The 20776-nt window shown below is 41.1% G+C and overlaps 1 protein-coding gene across 7 annotated transcripts in view; it reads right to left on the reverse strand.

Moving 5' to 3' along the window:
- The window catches only part of LOC109864470 (protein IWS1 homolog), a 31127-nt gene extending 10791 nt beyond the window's left edge, over positions 1-20336 (reverse strand). For 3 of the 7 annotated variants that reach the window (XM_020452286.2, XM_020452283.2, XM_020452285.2), the window contains exons 1-10: positions 20247-20336; positions 19919-19975; positions 17991-18076; positions 17089-17638; positions 6011-6073; positions 5494-5674; positions 3696-3753; positions 1589-1704; positions 1325-1475; positions 1157-1239 (exon numbers count right to left, since the gene is read on the reverse strand). In XM_020452286.2, the coding sequence (XP_020307875.1) occupies positions 1157-1239; positions 1325-1475; positions 1589-1704; positions 3696-3753; positions 5494-5674; positions 6011-6073; positions 17089-17638; positions 17991-18076; positions 19919-19961 (1331 nt within the window). In that variant the 5' untranslated portion in view covers positions 19962-19975; positions 20247-20336. Of the gene's footprint in view, positions 1-1156; positions 1240-1301; positions 1476-1588; positions 1705-3695; positions 3754-5493; positions 5675-6010; positions 6074-17088; positions 17639-17990; positions 18077-19918; positions 20025-20246 lie in introns of all 7 variants that reach the window. The other 4 variants (XM_031797304.1, XM_020452287.2, XM_031797303.1 and 1 more) reach the window with 3 other exon arrangements.
- Between the last annotated feature and the right edge of the window lie 440 nt (positions 20337-20776).

The raw sequence follows: 20776 nt of genomic DNA on the forward strand, positions 1-20776 counted from the left end.
TAATTTGAGCTGGATCCTGCCGGAACAGGATCCGGCACTGCTCAGATTGGACTCTGTTTGTTCCGACACTTATTTCCCCGATCCGGTACCTCTCGCGGCATGATTTATTAATTGTTTCACTGCTTGCACTGTAGACATTCTAATAAAAGCGATCAGGGTTAAAATCACTTCCCCTGCCACCCAGAAAGACCATCAAGTAAATGCGGGGTGATCCTTTTGTGTAAGCATTCCATCCTGCCACATTGATCCCAGACCTGCGCTATTATTTGTACATAGAGGTTATGGGGAGGGCCAGTGTTGGAAGTAACTGATCCTGACACAGGTCTTGGTAGTGGTGATCAGCTGGTGAAGAGGTCCCTACGTAAATCACGTCACGTTGTCTAGGCCAGTCCAGGCCCTACTGAATTTGAAATGTGGGAAAGACAAATATATATTTTTAAATTGATAAGAAAAGGCAATCAAGGTTGATGACATTTTCCAAGTCCGAAAATCCAGAGAACGAGCCTGAGATCGGTCAGTGCGGAGGAGAGGCATGAGAGGCATTCCTGATGGCAATGCCTCTTAGCTTGCAGTGCTGCTAATCCCACCAGTTCAGCATCACCACCAGCACCCCCACTGTAGGCCTACTAGCGAGTCAGACTCAGCATGAGAGGGAGATGGGGAGCTGGAGGGAAGGGGGCGGTGCATCCACCGACGAAGTGCTCAGAGCATGTGTAATTTGCTGTTCAACAACAAGCAAACCCATAACCCCTGGCTTGTCATGCAGAATTCAAAGTTGGGCTGTACAACACCCAACCAAGGCGCATTTGGTGGCAGGAAGCAGTTAACAGTAAAAAAAAAAAAAAAAGAGACTACAGCCATCCTTCAGAACAGCCTGGGGAGGTTGGAACCTACTACAATACCCCATTCCAAGGCACTTAAATATTAGGTCTTGCTAATTCACCCTCAATGGAACACACACACAATGTCTCAAGACTTAGAAATTATTCTTTAACCGGTCTCCTCCCCTTCATCAACACTGTTTGAAGTGGATTTAACAAGTGACATCAATAAGAGATCACATCTTTCACCTGGTCATTGTCATGGAAAGTTCCTAATGTTTTGTAAAGTCAATGAATATGTTTGTGGTAGTATCGAGAGCCATAGATGGACTCACTTTTTCAGGTGCATAACTACAGTGGGGAGGAGGGTCAGCTTTTTTAAGGCTGGCTTCTTCTGAGCATTCAGTGTTCTGTCCTCCTGTAAATCACAGTTAGAATGGTACACCCGCATCTGCATTGAAGAGCTGACAGAACACATACACAGTTTGGGGCCAGAACATCACCTCTGCAGCCTCTGTCATCTTGGTGATCATGGCACTGACCACATCATCAGCATCACTTATGAACGTTCCCCCGTCTCGGTTCCGTCGTCGCTTCCCGCTCTGGGCCTTCTTACGAGCCAGCATCACGTCAAAGTCTGACATGAAGCTGGTGCTGAATAGAGACAGTCAGCCAGTTAGCCATGCCTCCACTATAGAATGAAAGTATAGTGGCAAGAGGAAATCGATTGATTGAAAATATTGACAAAGACTTCATGAGATACTCACTCTTGGACACCACCCCTGTCCACGCCCTCGTCAGAGTCCGAGTCGTCTTCCATTGCTTTCTTTGCCGAGGCCTGTGATAGGTTCTTATCCCCCTCCAGATCCTCCTGATTGAAACCCTATTGGTGCAGAAACAACATCAGTCGTTTTGATCGGAAATCAAAGATGAGGTATAGTTTCGGTGTCTGGACAATTCCCAAAAGATTTGGGGGCAGTTTCCCCAGACAGATTAAGTCTAATCCTGGACTAAAAGCCATTTCAATGGAGATTCTCCATTAAGAATGCTTTTTAGTCCAGGACAAGCTTAATCTGTGATTGGGACCCTTGATGTTCACAGATCTGAAAGGACTGGATATGGTAATAAAAAAAACAATCACAGTATTTCTCTAATTTTTGACTGTATTGTATGTTCCTGAATAATACAAGTTATAGGATAAATATGCTTTATGGCTAGCTCTCACTTGTCCAGTACTTTAAGATCTGTAAAAAGTGCAGGGGTAGGATTGCTAGCGGGACCAATGGAGACAGAACACTAGGAGAGGAGGCAGAACAGCAAGATAACATACTGCTTGACATCTGACCCGCAAGTGGCTACCCTCTGTTGTGCATACGGCCCAGTACATCTACACCAGGCGGTGTCAGAGAAAGGTCCTAAAAATGTACAAACTTTAGCCACCCAAGTCATAGACTGTTCCTCTGTGCAGGGCATGCGGTAACGATGCTAGAACAAACAGGACCCTGAATAGCTTCTACACCCAAGCCATGAGACTGCTAAATAGTTTGTTAAATAGTTAACCAAATAGCTACCACAAAGTCTAAGTGTAATTTTATTTTTTAGAAATAAACAAAAAATAAATGTTAAAGCTGAAATGCCTTGAGTCACTAAGTATTCAACCGCTTTGTTATGGCAAGTCTACATACGTTCAGGAGTAAGAATTTGCTTAACAAGTCACAGAAGTTGCATAGACTTATTCTGTGTGCAATAACAGTGGTTAACAATTTATGAGTACCCAATATACAAATAATTGTAAATTCCTTCAGTCGAGTAGTGAATTCCAAGCAAAGACCATGGATGTTTTACAATGTCTCGCAAAGAAGAAGTGCACCTATTGGTAGATGTGGAGGAAAAAAAGCAGACACTGAATATCCCTTTCAGTATGATGAAGTTATTAATTACGCTTTGGATGGTGTATCAATACACACAGGGGCCCCAAAGGGGTGTGTGCTCAGCGCCCTTCTGTACCCCCTGTTCACACACACACACACGACTGCATGGCCACGCACGCCTCCAACTCAAATCATCAAGTTTGCAGACAACACAACAGTAGTAGGACTGATTACCAACAATGAGACAGCCTACAGGGTTGAGGTGAGGGCTCTGGGAGAGTGGTGCTAGGAAAATAAGCTCTCACAACAAAACAAAGGAGCTGATCGTGGACTTCAGGAAACAGCAGAGGGGAGCACGCACCTATCCACATCGACGGGACCGCAGTAGAGAAGGTGGAAAGCTTCAAGTTCCTCAGCGTATACATCACTTACGATGTGAAATGGTCCACCCACACATACAGTGTGGTGAAGACACTGCAATAGCACCTCTTCAACCTCAGGAGGCTGAAGACATGTGGCTTGGCCCCTAAAGCCCTTAAACTTTTACAGATGCACAATTGAGAGCATCCAGTCGGGCTGTATCACCACCTGGTACAGGACCTGCACCGCCCGAAACGCATCACGCATCACCAGGGGCAAACTACATGCCCTCCAGTACACCTACAGCACCTTCACAGGAAGGCCAAAAAGATCATTAAGTACATCAACCATCCGAGCCACGGCCTGTGGACACCGCTATAATCCAGAAGGTCGAGGTCAGTACAGGTTCATCAAAGCTGGGACTGAGAGACTGAAAACTACATTAAGGCCATCAAAGGCTGTTTATTTATTTATACCCCATTTTCTACCCAATTTCGTGATATCCAAATTGGTAGTTACAGTCTTGTCCCATCGCTGCAACTCCCGTACGGACTCGGGAGGCGAAAATAGTAAAAATAAAGAAAAACCATGGAGTATGTGTCCAAACTTTTGAAATTTGATTTGTAAAGTTAGTAAAACTCACCGTAAACTCTTCCCCCTCTTCATCACCTGAGTCACCAAAAATGTCTGCAATCATTTTCCTATATGAGAGAGAGCATAGGAACCCTACAAATCAGAACCAACCATACAGTCTAGAATACATACGCATCCTTTCAGTACATATGTATCGCATGTACTGCAGACAATGCGATACTTTTGGGTAAGCTGTCATTAATAGGACTGGGATCAGAAGCCTGTCGTTGGTTTCATGACTATCTAAAGGATAGAAGTCAGGCTGTTAGAGTCGACGGCATCCAGTCAGAGCCATTGGAGTTGGTTAAAGGGGTCCCACAAGGTTCTATACTTGGTCCATCACTGTTCACGCTCTACATAAACAATATCGGTGATGAGATAAGTGTAAAATGTATTTATATGCTGATGACACTCATGTAACTATCGCTTCAACAGCTGACCAAGCATTATCACAATTGGAGACAGATTAAGATTTTACAAGGGTATTTTATAAAGCTGAAACCTGTTTTAAATGCAAAGAAAACAATTTTTTAAATTTTGAATAGGTTAAAAAAGTTGGTTGAAAATACACTTGCACTTACAAGCTTAGATGGCTCTCGAAAGAATCAGGTCTCTGCATATAAATACTTGGGGATATGGTTGGATGATAAACTGTCTTTTAAAATGCATGTTGACGAACTTTGTAAACGGCTAAAAATCAAGCTAGGCTTCCTCTATAGAAACAGGACATGTTTGTCCTCTACAAATAGAAGACAAATTGTGCAAGCTACTTTTATGTCTGTATTAGATTATGTGGATATCATCTACATGCACGCTACGGCATCCACACTTAAATTGCTGGATGCTACTTATCACTGCGCACTTAGGTTTATTACGGGTGCTAGCTACAGAACTCACCACTGAGTTGTCTCACCGCTGTCCATGAGACGAGAACAACATGCTCTCGTGTGTCTATAAAGCACTTCTGAATAAACTACCTTATCATCACTCATCAACATTATAACTATAATTCATAAAACCAGGTCTCAAGCCAGGATTACACGTGACGCCCCTGCGATCTCCACAGAGTTGGGTATGGCTGCCTTTTCCTGTTATGCTCCTTGCTTATGGAATAGCCTGCAGACTAAACTTAAACTTGAGACTTGTCCCCCTTGCCCATTTTAAACAATTATTGGAGGATTTTTATTTTTGTATTGCTTGCAACTGATTCAGGTAAATGCAAGTTCTTGTGCTATTAGGGGAATAACCTGTGTGTAAATGTAACAATATGCTACTGTATTTTTTTAATGTTATCTGTGATCGCTTTGTTTGTCTTGTGTAATTTCTTAATCATTGTACCAAAACTGTATGTGTAAACATGTATACGCAGGGCTCAGCTGTAAAAGAGACCTTGGTCTCAGTCTGTGTTCCTTGTTTTAAATAAAGGTATAATAATAACCACCTCATACACCAGCACAGCGACTCGGTACTGGTACTCCCATTTTTACTCATTGTTATTTGTTACTCACTGTGTATTTATTCCTTTTGTCACTATTTTAATATAATTTTTTGCAATCTATCTTTAACTCTACATTGTTTGAAAATGACCCGTAAGTAAGCATTTCACCTGTTGTTTATGAAGCATGTGAAAAATCCAAAATAATTGTATTTATGTCAAGTTACAGAATAAAAATAACAATAATACCTTGTACAGTGTTATCATTACAGAAAGAATGACAAAGTTAGTAAAAAGCAAACAGCAAATTCTCATTTATATAAGGAAATTCAAAACTCCAACGGAGTGTGAGTGTAGGGATCGGAATACTTACTCTTCCTCGTCACCTGATTCGCTGTCGCTACCAAACAGTGTTTTCTCATCCTTCCCTCCTGTCGCCTTCTGTCCATCATCCTCGTCTTCGCTTTCTGAGCCCAGTTCCCGCAGTTTGGCCATGGTTTTGTCGGGCGCTTCTGAGTTCTCGTCGTCAGACACAGTGTGGCTCTTCTTCGACGCTGAGGAAGAGGAGTCACCATCATTATGATCATAGAGCCCCACGGCTCTGACCACAACTATTTATCTAGGAAGTCCGATTGAGGTCAGAAGACCTCTTTTACAAGGGAGACCTGGCCAACAGAGCAGCTCAATAAAAAAATACATAGACCTAACACACCACAGTGTACACTATGGAGTAATTTAAGATGCAGCCTTAATCTCTACACACTCGCTAACCATCATAGACTTCAAGATATGGTGAGTATCTTAAATGGCACCCTATTCCCCATACAGTACATTACGTTTGACCAGAGCCACCCAATTGCACTGGTCCAGCTGCCGGGCTTTCATTTTACCTGGTTCGTCAGCCTTTTCCTCCTCATCTTCACTGTCTGACAGGATGGCTTTCTTCCTCTTCACTGTAACAGCACATACACATTCAACAAAATCACATTAAGAAACCAACAGATGGAGTTAGAGACCTGATAGATACAGTGCAGGGATGTGCATCTTTCATTGAGAAAAGTAACAATACATTTTGAAACAATTTGGTGCGATTCATTTCGATTCAACGCCCTAACATTTCTTGCATAAACACATTAATAGTCCATTCTAAATTAAAAATATGCTGCTGATAGAGTACATGAATGAGTTGGACCTCTCTGAGCTGGATCTGTCCAAGCTGACGCCTGCCTGTGTCTGTCCGAGCTGAATTGTGTGGTCTAACTTCACTATCATTTTGGGTTCCAAAAGTCCTCACAAGGGTAGTAAAACAATGGGGATTAAAAAAAAAAAAATTATATGTATTTAAAACGAGACATTTCGCCAGTCGCCAAAATAAAACATGTTTGTTCGATTTGGACTTCAGTAAGGCTTTTCTCGGCTGTTCGGGCGCACACAAAAATATTGAGGCAAGCCAGAGTTGATAGCCGAAGTCTATGCCCCTTTGTCGGTGATTGGTCAACAGTACGGATTATTCAATAAAGTCTGTTGTCATTCAACAAGAGGACTTGTTTTCATGCACATTTTTTATTTGAGAAATACTGCAAACATCTTAGATGTAAAATTGCACAACTAAGATCTCCTCTGCTAAAACAAAGTATGACATTTGAGTCATCTTAGATTCATTCTGACTATTTTGAGGAAGTGTATGGCTATGGCACCAAAAAATTGACAGTACTATATTTCTTCGTTTTTCAAACGAAGGACTTTTAAGGGAGTATGCGAGCACACTCGTTTGGTTCGCCTGGCATGCTAACGCCTTTAGGTTTAGGGATACAAATAGGGTTATTTTTACGGTTAGGGGTTATGGAAAATAGGATTTTGAATGGGAATAAATGTTTGGTCCCCAATGGGCAGTAAAACCAAGGCGTGTCTGTGACAAGTATATATGTCTATGGTGTATGCAGACACCTGAGCTGAGTTATACGGGAGACTGGGCATCTACCACCCCGCAATGTAGCCTATGGGCAAGACAATATTTAAGGGCCTTTGAACAGGGTATGGTAATAGGTGCCAGGGGCACCAGTTTGAGTGTCATAATCTGCAACACTGCTGGGTTTTTCACACTCAACAATACTCCATGCTGAGCACTTGTTGGCTGCTTTTCCTTCACTCTGCGGACTAAATCATCCCAAACCATCTCAATTTGGTTGAGATCGGATGATTGTAGAGGCCAGGCCATCTGATGCAGCACTCCATCACTCTCCTTGGCCAAATAGCCCTTACACAGCCTGGAGGTGTGTTTTGGGTCATTGTCCTGTTGAAAAACAAATGATAGTGGGACTAAGCACAAACCAGATGGGATGGTGTATCACTACAGAATGCTGTGGTAGCCATGCTGGTTAAGTGTGCCTTGAATTCTAAATAAATCACTGACAGTGTCACCAGCAAAGCACCCCCACACCATCTCCTCCATGCTTCATGGTGGGAACCACACAAGCGGAGATCATCCGTTCACCTACTCTGCATCTCACAAAGACACAGCGGTTGAAACCAACTCATCAGATCAAGGACACAGTTGATGTTGAGATGTGTCTCTTACTTGAACTCTGTGAAGCATTGATTTGGGACGCAATCTGAGGTGCAGTTAACTCTAATGAACTTATCCTCTGCAGCAGAGATAACGTTGGGTCTTCCATTCCTGTGGCGGTTCCCATGAGAGCCAGTTTCATCATAGCGCTTGATGGTTTTAGCAACTGCACTTGATGAAACTTTCAAAGTTCTTGAAATGTTCCGGATTGACTGACCTTTGTGTCTTAAAGTAATGATAGACTGTCATTTCTGTTTGCTTATTTGAGCTGTTCTTGCCATAATATGGACTTGGTCTTTTACCAAATTGGGCCATATTCTGTATACCACCCCTACCTTGACACAATACAACAACTGAATGGCTCAAACACATTAAGGAAAGAAATTCCACAAATTAACTTTAACAAGGCACGCTTTTTAATTGAAATGCATTCCAGGTGATTATATCATGAAGCTGGTTGAGAGAATGCCAAGAGTGTGCAAAGCGGTCATGAGTGCAAACGGAAGCTACTTTGAAGAATCTCAAAATATATGTTGATTTGTTTAACACCTTTTTGGTTACTAAATGATTCCATATGTGATTTCATATTTTTAATGTCTTCACTATTATCCTACAATGTAGAAAATAGTTTTTAAAAAACAACCCTGGAATGAGTTTTGACCGGTACTGTATGTGTTCGTGAGAGTCACCTTTCCAAAAAGGGGCCCGTGTGTGTTTGGACGCTACAGACAGAAGTTGGCATGTAGGCTGTACCGACTTCAGATGAGTCCCAAGACACTTGTGGGGTTGTGATAGAAAAATTATGTATTCACCTTATTTGTTGGATATGTAACAATTATTTTCTTAACAAAGAGTAAGGCATTTCTGTCCTGCTAATACTGTGCTTTATGGTCTCCACTTCAGCTAGTCTGGGTGTTGAGGACAGGGGTTTTACTGAAGATAGCTTCAAGCTGACTACTGATGTTGGTGATAAAAACGTAAAAGCTGGCATTCCATAGGACAAGATGTGGTGTGTGTGTGACCCGAGACAGCCTGGAATAGTTTAGAACAATGTCTCATTGTCTCATCTTCCTGGCACCTGGGAAACTAATCTGGGTTGGGTAAAACACCATCCTGTATAGATAACCAAGGTGGCTTATGGGAAATAGAACCATTGTGACTAAGCATTTTTAGGTCCGAATGCATTGTAACAGCAATTATGTTTATTTGTTTTGTATTATTTTTTTTTGTGTTGCTAAATATGTTTTTTCATTTCCAGTTAGGCTCTCAGCCTAACAGTCAGAACAAGACTGTTGGGCTGACTGTTTCATTATTACAATAATGAATCGATATTAAATAAAGATGATTGTTTGAAGAAATGACCAAGTCTCTCTCAGTACTGAATTTCTACAACAGGGGTGAAAATGGACAACATCATCGTGTTCGTCTGTCTCTTCTTTCCATAGACTAATGCGAATTAGATTTCCGTGGTTGAAATGTTGAAACATGATTTTCCATATATGCGTTTTAATCAAATCAACTATATTCACTGAGCTTGTTTGATGCTTTAAGTACCCGGTTTGATGAAATATTTAAGACACACAAATGACTAGAGGGAGTCCGACCAGCAATTGATTTAGACGTACTGTCCTATTTTAAAAAAAAGTTCTAGATAAAAAAGACGGCAAGTGACTGACTAGCACCCATTGTCTCTCTCCATGCTGCAGCAACCACCAAAGAACATCAAAGTGTTTATCACGCTGACCGTGTTGCTAAAGCTGCAACATAATTACAACAAATTGACTGGAAAGTTGTTACCGATATCCCTAATTTGTTTAGGAAAAACATTCCCTAGTCCCTCAACCCTTGCCCTCTTTACTTGACACATATATGCATCACATGCACGTGACCGAATAACTATTCGCAGTGGACTAGTATTACTAGAGATTTTTGGTTATTTAATTACTACTCCAGAATGGCCGTTATTCCTGAGGACAAAAGAGAACAGGGTTCCAGAGGACAATTCGAACAGGGTTCGATTTTTCCAACCTGCCCCCTGTAATTATTTATATTTTTTCAATCAATTGACAGTTATGACGGAAGCCTGGAAGTTTTTATTCTAGGCATTAAGAAAGTATTTCAACATGTCCAGGTGATAGGGCCACAATGATAATGCGAGCTTGGTGTCACCATAATATTTGAATTGAGGAAGTGTGATCATAATCAATAGGAGATTTTTGCGATCCGCAGCAGGTCCTAAATGCACCCCGGCTTTCAGATTTGAGCTAAGGCTATGGATGAAGTTTACTTATTTCCAAACGTTTAGGTGAGTTGTATGCTGCTTTGCGATCTATTAACAAGGGTTGCATTAAATAGGCAGATCTATTAACAACAAGGGTTGCATTAAATAGGCAAAGTATTTTTACTGCCGCATTCGGCAATATTACATTTATACGCACAAAACAAACAAAAGCATTCACTGTGAAAGTTGATAGGCTACATGTAGGCCATTCATATATAGCTTATGCGTAGCACTTAGTTCAATTTATCGAATCAGTTATTGTTTCTTGCACAAACCGTGACAAACACTTGGCAAACTCAGACATCGCTCATCGCTCAAATCGACAGGGATGTCGATTTGCACGGGACTAGGAGTTAGCCCCAAAAGTTATTCTGGCTGAAATTGTTACTCTGCTGCCATGTAAAAAAAATAATACTGACATGACAGTAACAGACACGACTAAAATTACAGATGGGTAATTTTGTACACAAACACCACAACTTCCCACAGTAAAACTAATCCCATCTGAATAGGGCCTGACCTATAACATATAATCACATCAATAAATTGTTTATAACAAACTCTGAACACCATGACAGCAAAATGGACGCGGATGTGACAAATAAACTTGAAAAGGGGGAATGTTTACTGGTTGCTCAGGAGGTAAAGTCAGATGTGTGGAATAAAATGTGATTAGTTATGGAAAATATTGGAGATCAAGAAAAAGATGGTAAGGAGCAAGCGCTCCTTGCATATTGTGTGCGCCAAAGGTATAGATTACAATATCATTTTTCTGACCGTTTGGAACAATGTAAACACTAAATAAATTAGTGTACCAGAGAGTCCGTTTAAGTTTTTTTATCCTTTGTTACAGCAAAGACAAAAAAAACAGTCGCATTCATTGGTGAATGCAATTTCCGAAATGGAAGGTTTATTTGTTTAAGAAAATGATTCAAGGCTTGCTTTATTTTATCTAAAAACTAAAAAGCTTGATTGCATTTCAAATCATGAATGACTCGTATGCTGTGTGATGACATTAACAAATAAATGACTGGCTGAAATCTAAACAAGTTACAGTATTAAGACTAAACCGGATTTGCTCTTAGGCCTACAGCTCCATTAAGGTTATACAAGGCTTCTATACTAAGCCTACTAATGTTAAATGACATTACTTAATAATAGTAATATAAGGAGATCAAGAAAAAGGAGTGTTATTGTTGTAAAAAATATTTGGAGCAGTGTAAACAAACCTAAATAATTAACAAAAAATAAGTGTAAAGTCTCCATTACAGCAAAGCAAAGATGAAAAACAGCCAAATTAGTGAAATTGTTTACTTGACATGTCGTTGTGAGGCTTGGTGCTCACGGAATTAATAAGCTATTAAACACTGACAGGCAACAGAAACAGGATCCGTCTTATTTCTGTAGATATATTGATGACTTCTAAAGCCAGGCACATTTAACAGTTTGGCTATTGATTATAGACCTATTCTATAATCTGCTGGTGCATCAATTGTTCTCAAAACCAATATGCTGGTCAACTTTGCTATTATGCACATAGCAAGCAACATGGTCTAGGAAAAGGCGCCATTTCAACAGCGCACTGATGTTTCAGAACTACTTTCTCCCTCTATCCACAACGAGGGAGAAAGTGCATTTGTTATAAAATAATATTTTTATTAGTTTTGCACCATTGTTATTATTACCACATACAATTTCAGTAGCACATGTCTTCGAGTGATTGACTGACATCCCCACAGCCTCCACAATGGATTATTCCACTAACACAGGTGTGAAATCACAATGAATTGTTTTGTTTTTTCTGCTATATGCTTTATTATTGACATCTCGATTGACCAACAGCCTATTGACCAAACAACCGACTAAAGGGGTCAACCCCAACGCAGTTACATGGTTAATTCAACACTGAAAGAGAGGACACATCAGCTGTCACAACAAGAAAAAGTTTCAGAAGGTAGAAAGTAATATGCGCAACAAAAAAAATGTGAACCGGAGATTCATTGGTTTGGGGTTCCAATGGCCGATGAACTCAAATCTTAAAACACCCACTCCTTTAGAAATCCACTTTTTCAAGCTGAAAGACAATGGCCAGAGCTTACCCATGATGTTGCACAACAATGCAAGTCACTGTTTTAGTCAAAGTATGATATATTTGGGCTTGAAGTGACAAAACCGAACTGCCCGCTTTGTGCACATTTGTGCGTTCCAAAATCTTAGTTTAGATAATTCTAACATATGCAGCCCTAATTTTATAAGAAAAGTGAATCTCTCGTGAAGTTTAATGACTTTACTTACATAAAAATATTGTATATAATGCAAAAAGTCCAGAATGGGCTTATATACAGGACTAACTGTTCAGAATTTGGATATTTAATAGCAATCTATTTTCAGTTCCTACCGCTTCCACACGATGTCGCCAGTCTTTGGAATATGGCTGAGATTATTCCTTTGTTATCAGGAAGTAGGCCAACTCGGAACAGGGGACACTTTTGTGAGTTGCGCAAGACGTGAAGAGCAGAGCTTTCTTATTTTCGTTCATGTATTGAATACAGATTGCCCCATCTACAATTTGATCGATTATTAACGTTTTAAAAAACCTAACGTTGTATTACAAAAAGTAGTTTGAAATATTTTGGAGCGACGTTGCGTTTTTCTAAGCTGTTTTTTTTATGGATCAAACGCGCTTTATAAATGGACATTTTCGATATATATGGACGGAATTAATCGTACAAAAGGACCAATTGTGATGTTTATGGGACATATTGAAGTGGCAACAAAAGAAGATCGTCAAAGGTAATGCATATTTTATTTCAGCGTTTTGTGTAGCGCCTGCTACGCTAGCTCTTTTGTTTACTACTGGTGCAGATGGATGCATGCTATCAGATAATAGCTTCTTAAGCTTTCGCCGAAAAGCATTTTTAAAATCTGACATGTTGGCTGGATTCACAATGAGTGTAGCTTTAAATGAGTATCTTACTTAATGAAAGTTTGAATTTGACAGCATTTTATTTGAATCTGGCGCTCTGCATTTCCCCTGGAAATTGGCCAGTTGAGACGCTAGCGTCTCCCTATCCTCAAGAGGTTTAAGAGGCTCCTCTGTCCTCCACTCGTTACCTGTATTAATGGCACCTGTTTGAACTTGTTATCAGTATAAAAGACACCTGTCCACAACCTCAAACAGTCACACTCCAAACTCCACTATGGCCAAGACCAAAGAGCTGTCAAAGGACAAATTGTAGACCTGCACCAGGCTGGGAAGACTGAATCTGGGAAGACTGAATCTGCATTAGGTAAGCAGCTTGGTTTGAAGAAATCAACTGTGGGAGCAATTATTAGGAAATGGAAGACATACAAGACCACTGATAATCTCCCTCGATCTGGGGCTCCACGCAAGATCTCACCCCGTGGGGTCAAAATGATCACAAGAACAGTGAGCAAAAATCCCAGAACCACACGGGGGGACCTAGTGAATGACCTGCAGAGAGCTGGGACCAAAGTAACAAAGCCTACCATCAGTAACACACTACGCCACCAGGGACTCAAATCCTGCAGTGCCAGACGTGTCCCCCTGCTTAAGCCAGTACATGTCCAGGCCCGTCTGAAGTTTGCTAGAGAGCATTTGGATGATCCAGATGAAACCAAAATATAACTTTTTGGTAAAAACTCAACTCATCGTGTTTGGAGGACAAAGAATGCTGAGTTGCATCCAAAGAACACCATACCTACTGTGAAGCATGGGGGTGGAAACATCATGCTTTGGGGCCATTTTTCTGCAAAGGGACCAGGACGACTGATCCATGTAAAGGAAAGAATGAATGGGGCCATGTAATCGTGAGATTTTGAGTGAAAACCTCCTTCCATCAGCAAGGGCTGATCATCTTCAATAGATGAAACGTGGCTGGGTCTTTCAGCATGACAATGATCCCAAACACACTGCCCGGGCAACGAAGGAGTGGCTTCGCAAGAATCATTTCAAGGTTCTGGAGTGGCCTAGCCCGTCTCCAGATCTCAACCCCATAGACAATCTTTGGAGGGAGTTGAAAGTCCGTGTTGCCCAGCAACAGCCCCAAAACATCACTGCTCTAGAGGAGATCTGCATGGAGGAATGGGACAAAATACCAGCAACAGTGTGTGAAAACCTTGTGAAGACTTACAGAAAACGTTTGACCTCCGTCATTGCCAACAAAGGGTATATAACAAAGTATTGAGATAAACTTTTGTTATTGACCAAATACTTATTTTCCACCATAATAAAGCAAATAAAGTCATTAAAAATCCCACAATGTGATTTTCTGGATTTTTTCCCTCATTTTGTCTGTCATAGTTGAAGTGTACCTATGATGAAAATTACAGGCCTCTCATCTTTTTAAGTGGCTGACTAAATACTTTTTTGCCCCACTGTAGCTTTTTGAGCAAATATAGCTTTTTGATCATGTCCGTGTGCATATCCACATATTAATGACGTCTGGAATCCAACAGGGTCGCTGGAATTATCAAAAGGTCAAAAGTCAGACAAGACAACAACAAAAGCCAGGTAGTCTTTCTGAAATAATAATTTTTCATCTGACTTTCAGTATTGCCCGTCTTAACTGAAATGGTGCTCACATAACTTGTATTAGCTAGCTACGGTTAGCATACTAGCTAACAGCTATCAGTCAGTGCCTTATTTGTTGTTATTTCTCTGCTACACGTGGAAATAACCACAACGTTTAAACATTTGAACTGGGGAACGACGCATGTGACAAATGTAAAAAATGTGGTTAATGTTTAAACTGCCATTTATTAATCGTTAAATTATGAGAAAATGTTATGATTTATGTGACTTCACTATTCAGATATGGTCCTCCGTATGACCACTAAGGGGCAATGCAGTTCAATCTACCGCAATCCAGTTCGACCAGACGGTCGTCACTAGTTACCACAGCCACAGTCATAAACCCCACCTATTTATACAACCTGTCTTAATTAACTTCTTACCTCTTGTTAATCCAGCCTCTTTGTCAGATATCAAAAAGGCTTTACGGCTAAAGCATACCATGCGATTAATCTGAGGACAGCGCCGCGTATACAAAGGCATGAAAAACATTTTTCAGCCAGCCAGGTGTGCCACGAAAGTCAGAAATAGCAATATAATAAATGCCTTACCTTTGAAGATCTTTTTCTGTTGGCACTCCAAAAGGTCCCAGCTACATCACAAATGGTCCTTTTGTTTGATAAATAACTCAGTTTAGCTGGCACGCCTCATTCAATAATCCACCGGTTTCCCTCCTTCAAAACACATACAAAATGAATCCCAAACTTTACCAATAAACTTCTCCAAACAAGTCAATCAACGTTTATAATCAAAACTCAGGTACACTAATACATAAATAAACAATACATTTTAAGACGGAGAATCATTATTGTCTTTACAGGAGATAAACAACAAAGAACGCGCTCTCATCCACGCGCATGAAAACACTACAGCCAAAATGGGAGCCACTTAGAAAAACTACAAATTCTAGTAGAAGTCCTAGGAACTGCAATCTGGCAGTTCCATTGGAAACAGTAGTGGCCGAATTATATATATTTTTTTTGATGGTTTGTCCTCAGGGTTTCGCCTGCCATATCAGTTCTGTTATACTCACAGACATAATTTTATAAAGTTTCTAAAACTGTTAAAATAATATGCATATCCTAGCTTCTGGGCCCGAGTAACAGGCAGTTCACTTTGTGCACGCTTTTCATCCGGATGTCAAAATACTGCCCCCTAGCCCAAAGAGGTTATTAAAGCAGCAATGTGTAACTTTTTGTGCGACACAAACAAATTTCACATAGAAATTTGAGTTATAGATCTGTAATTCTCATTGAAAGCAAGTTTAAGGAGAAGTAGATTCGTTCTGTATGCGCTATTTCTATGCTTAAGTTTCTATGCTTAAGTTTTGTTTTTGCGACTTTTACCTTTAGTTTTGTACACCAGCTTCAAAACAGCTGAAAATACAAGATTATTGGTTATTGTTTTTATTTTTACAATATAGACAATAATGACTTTGTGATCTAGTGGAAACCCTACCAGAAGGCGCTCACCTTACTACTGGTGAGCGCCGTCTGGTAGGGCTTACTGCACCAATTCTCTGCTGTGTGCCTGTTCCCACTTCTCAATGTGATGGCTCGTTGCAGTGATGTGTGACAGCGTGTTCATAAACTTCCAACAATCTGGTGTTTGAGAGCTTGCACTTTGTACCTACAGAGCAATCATTATACAATTTCTACATCCAGACATTCACAGTTTGGCATATTGTAGTCTGGCTCTATTACATGCCATTAAGGCAACATTGAAGCCGACATCCTCTACCATTGACATGGGCTGCATATCAACTGCAATCATCTCTGTCCCTAATCGCACTGCTGAAAGCAACAGGTTGGGTCTCACAGTGCCTCCCTTCAGCATTGCAACTGACACGTGTACTGCCACCTAGAACTCAATTCCACATCAAAGTTTGCATTACACAACTTTCTCATTTAACTTTTCAAACTATTGCCATACAGGACTTTGTTGCTCTCGCTTCCCTGTCTCACTCTCTGCCATTTTCCCAACTGTGAATGACAATGACATGCAGAACGCTTTATAACTGTGGCAGTCTGGGATGGCTCAGTTGGTGCAGCATGGCACTTGCACTGCCAGGGTTGGGGGTTCGATTCCCACGGGGGACCAGTATGAAAAATGTATGCACTCACTACTGTAAGTCGCTCTTGATAAGAGCATCTGCTAAATTACTAAAATGTAAATAATTTGAAAGATGCATATCTCCTCCTACTAACATTAAAGTATTGTTGTGTTAGGTATGTTTAAATTTCCCCCTTTATGATGATCGGGACATGTTAGTGGTAGTTTAGTGATTCATTTTGTAAAACTTTTTTATCTTCTGAATTTCACTTAATGTCACACCCCTACTTGATATAGTGCAATAACTTAGAACTGTTGTAGTATGAATGTGTGTACTAATCCAGAGCATGCCGATATCTGGAGAAAGTGAATAGAAAATATATTTGAATAGGGATCAGTAGATTGATTGATTGTGTACTTATCAGGAGTCAACGGTTTCCCCCCATCCCAATACGCTGATGTAGATGGCACCTACTTGGCATTGCGTCATCATCCTCACTATCGTCCACCACCCGTTTTGCGGGACTATCCTTCTCCTGGCCACTGCCTGCAGCTGCTTTCACTGACCGAGCCTCCACCTCATCCTCACTGTCGGAATGCATTACAGCCTTCCACTTCCCTTTCTTCTCACCGCACTCCTCCTCCTTTCCATCAGACTTGATCTGCGCTTTGTGTTCGGGCACCTCAGTCTCAGAATCACTGCGTGCATTTGAGTGTCTGCTCCGTGCTGGAGACGGGGGCTGATCCTCGTTCTCAGAGTCACTCCCGACTGCAGCCTGCTTGGTTTCTTTCTCCTCCATGTCAGAGGTGCAGCCTCTGTGTTTGATTGGGGGCCCCTCAATGTCCGAGTTGCTGCCTCTGCGTTTGGTTGGGGGGGTGCACTCTATGTCTGAGGTGCTGCGTTTGACTGGTGCCTCCTCCTCAGAGTCACTGTCCTCCCTTTTGTGGCCCTTGTTGTCTGACCCACTGGCCAAACCATTTGTCTCCATGGCCTGAGCTGCTCCCTCACCATGACTATTCTCATCCTGCATAACAAAAAGTGGAAATAAGTCTAAGGTTAGGATAGATACAGGGTTCTACAGTGCCACCATTTCACTTGCATATGAGCCTAAATATTTTGCTGTGCGATCTGACATTTTAATTTAGGAGCACCAACGCGCCTAGAAAAATGAAGTATTCTAGCTTTATTGTGCTCCTAAATGTCTGTGTGCACCTCTGTTTTTCCTTGTAAAAAAAGGTCCGCATAGAGCCCTGGGATATTATACATATTTTTAAAATGTTAATCTGTATGTGCAAGATGGTTGGGAAATCAAGAGGGTTTGACCACCACACTAGACTGGTGTTGAACACGTCTTGCTTAGATGACAATCCCCTTACCTCTGAGTGGCACGACTCATTCCTCGTCTCCTCTTCCGCATCTGAACCGGGAGCATTTTCGTCCTGTACGGGGGTGCCACCACCATCTACAAGACCAGGACACAACCAACACATTTTTTGGCATTCCAGAATGAATGTTTACAACTATTGGTATCATATACAATGGGCATGATGACAATGTAAGCAATAATATTGATGTAACAGTAGCTCAGACGAGGAGAGGCCTGCCCATACTAAAGCGCTGCGCTGCCTTGTTAACAACATTATCAACTAGGCAGGCCCTCCAGGCCCTGAGTTTTGTTGATCCTGGACTCTTGCCCAGTTGCGTGGTCAGGTGCCAAAAAGAGGAACGTGGGAAAATTACAACTGGCCCAGGACAGGGCAGCACGGCTGGCCCTTAAAATGTACATGCAGAGTTAACATGAATAATACGCATGTCAATCACTCATGGCTCAAAGAGACTGACTTCATCATTACATGTTTTTGTATAAAGAAAATAGCCCTATTTAGTAAAATACCATGTCCAGATTATGGCAAGATCAGCTCAAATAAGCAAAGAGAAACAACAGTCCATCATTACTTTAAGACAAGAAGATCAGTCAATCCGGAAAATGTCAAGAACTTTGAACGTTTCTTCAAATGCAGTCGTAAAAATCATTAAGCACTATGACAAAACAGGCTCTCATGAGGACCGCCACAGGAATGGAAGACCCAGTTACCTCTGCAGCAGAAGATAAGTTCATTAGAGTCACCAGCCTAAATAAATGCTTCAGAGTTCAAGTAACAGATATCAACAGCAACTGTCCAGAGGAGACTGTGAATCAGACCTTCATGATCAAATTGCTGCCAAGAACACACTACTAAAGGACACCAATAAGAAGAAGAGACTTGCTTGGGCCAAGAAACATGAGCAATTGACATTAAACCGGTGGAAACTTGTCATTTGGTCTGGAGTCCAAATGTGAGATTTTTGGTTCCAACTGCTGTCTTTGTGAGACGCGGTGTGGGTCAACAGATGATCTCCGCATGTGTATTTTCCACCGTAAATTATAGAAGGGGAGGTGCTATGGTGTGAGGGTGCTTGCTGGTGACACCGTCTGATTTATTTAGAATTCAAGGCACACTTAACCAGCATGCCTACCACAGCATTCTGCAGCAATACGCCATTCATGTGGTTTGGGCTTAGTGGGACTATCATTTGTTTTTCAACAGGACAATGTCCCAATATACCTCCAGGCTGTTTAAGGGCTATTTTACCAAGAAGGAGAGTGATGGAGTTCTGCACCAGATGACCTGGCCTCCGCAATCGCCGGGCCTCAACCCAATTGAGATGGTTTGGGATGAGTCGGAACGCAGAGAAGGAAAAGCAGCCAACAAGTGCTCAGCATATGTGGGATGTCCTTCAAAACTGGTGGAAAAGCATTCCAGATTAAGCTGGTTGAGAGAATGCCAAGAGTGTGCGAAGCGGTCATCAAGGCAAAGGATGGCTATTTTAAGAATCTCACATATAAATATATATTTTTGGTTGCTCTATGATTTCATATGTGTTATTTAATAGTTATGATGTCTTCACTATTATTATACAATGTATACAATGTACAATTATATTTTACAATGGTAGAAAGTTAAGAAAAACCCACCACAACACCACAAATGAAGCCACGCGTTATTGACATTCGTATTATTCATTTAAGGTCCAGCCGTGCTGCCCTGTTCTGGGCCAGTTGTAATTTTCCCATGTTCTTCTTTGTGGCAACTGACCAGTAGTCCAGAAGCGACAAAACTAGGCCTGTAAGACCTGCCTTGCGGGGAACCATAATAAATACACGAAAGAACAGACAACTCGTTGCTGGTGCAGTAAACAACAAACCAATTGGACCTAGCTGGCAAGCAAGCCCCCGCCGAGGCGGAATCAAAGCAGTTCTTACCAGAGTGGTTCCCGGAGAAGAATTCGTCCTCTTCGCCATCCATTTGTCTGAAAAACACTATGGACAATCCGCTCAGTACTTAGGCTCGCCGATTAATCAATGTTATCTGTCTTTATTAAATCAATGAGAAAATATAAGTTCTGAAACAAGAAATCTGCACCGACAAAATAATAGGCCAATCTGCAAGGTAGTTAGCAACCACAACTTGAACGTCAAGATCTAGCTAATTAACTAATACTATCTGGTCAGAAAGCTAGCCAGCAATGATAGTGTACCATGCAGGTCAACAAATTAAAACAATAGCTAATTGATCAACATTAGCAAATACCTGAAGAAAAACAGTCCTGCGATGTTTCAAATGGCGTCAAAGGACTGGGACCGTCATATGCGCATGCGTTTAGTTTTGGTCGCGCTTCGATATACGTAGTTCCTATGCGTCTTTACTTGCATTGAAATTCATTCGTACTTCTGTTGTATTTTTTTTTTAAATTTAAGCTTTGTTTAACCTGGCAAGTCAGTTAAGAACAAATTCATTATTTACAATGACGGCCTACCAGAAGGCAAAAGGCACCCTGCAGGGACGGGGGCTGGGATTAAAAAATTTAATATAGGACAAAACACAGATCACAAGCATAGTAGCTGTTTCAATATGCTTTGTGTTGGTTGTAGTCACGACAGACAAAGATATATAGTTAAGCAAACTTTACTATGCATGTTGTCTTTTTTTTATTAACAACAAATCGATACAGAAAGTACATGAGGGAACACAAGTATATATAAATTATAAACAATGGACAATCGAGCTAGGGGGTACAATATCACATTACAATTACACAAGGACCTTAAGGGACATACATA

The sequence above is a fragment of the Oncorhynchus kisutch genome, linkage group LG19 (genome assembly GCF_002021735.2).
Source record: "Oncorhynchus kisutch isolate 150728-3 linkage group LG19, Okis_V2, whole genome shotgun sequence".
Taxonomy (NCBI): Eukaryota; Metazoa; Chordata; class Actinopteri; order Salmoniformes; family Salmonidae; genus Oncorhynchus; species Oncorhynchus kisutch.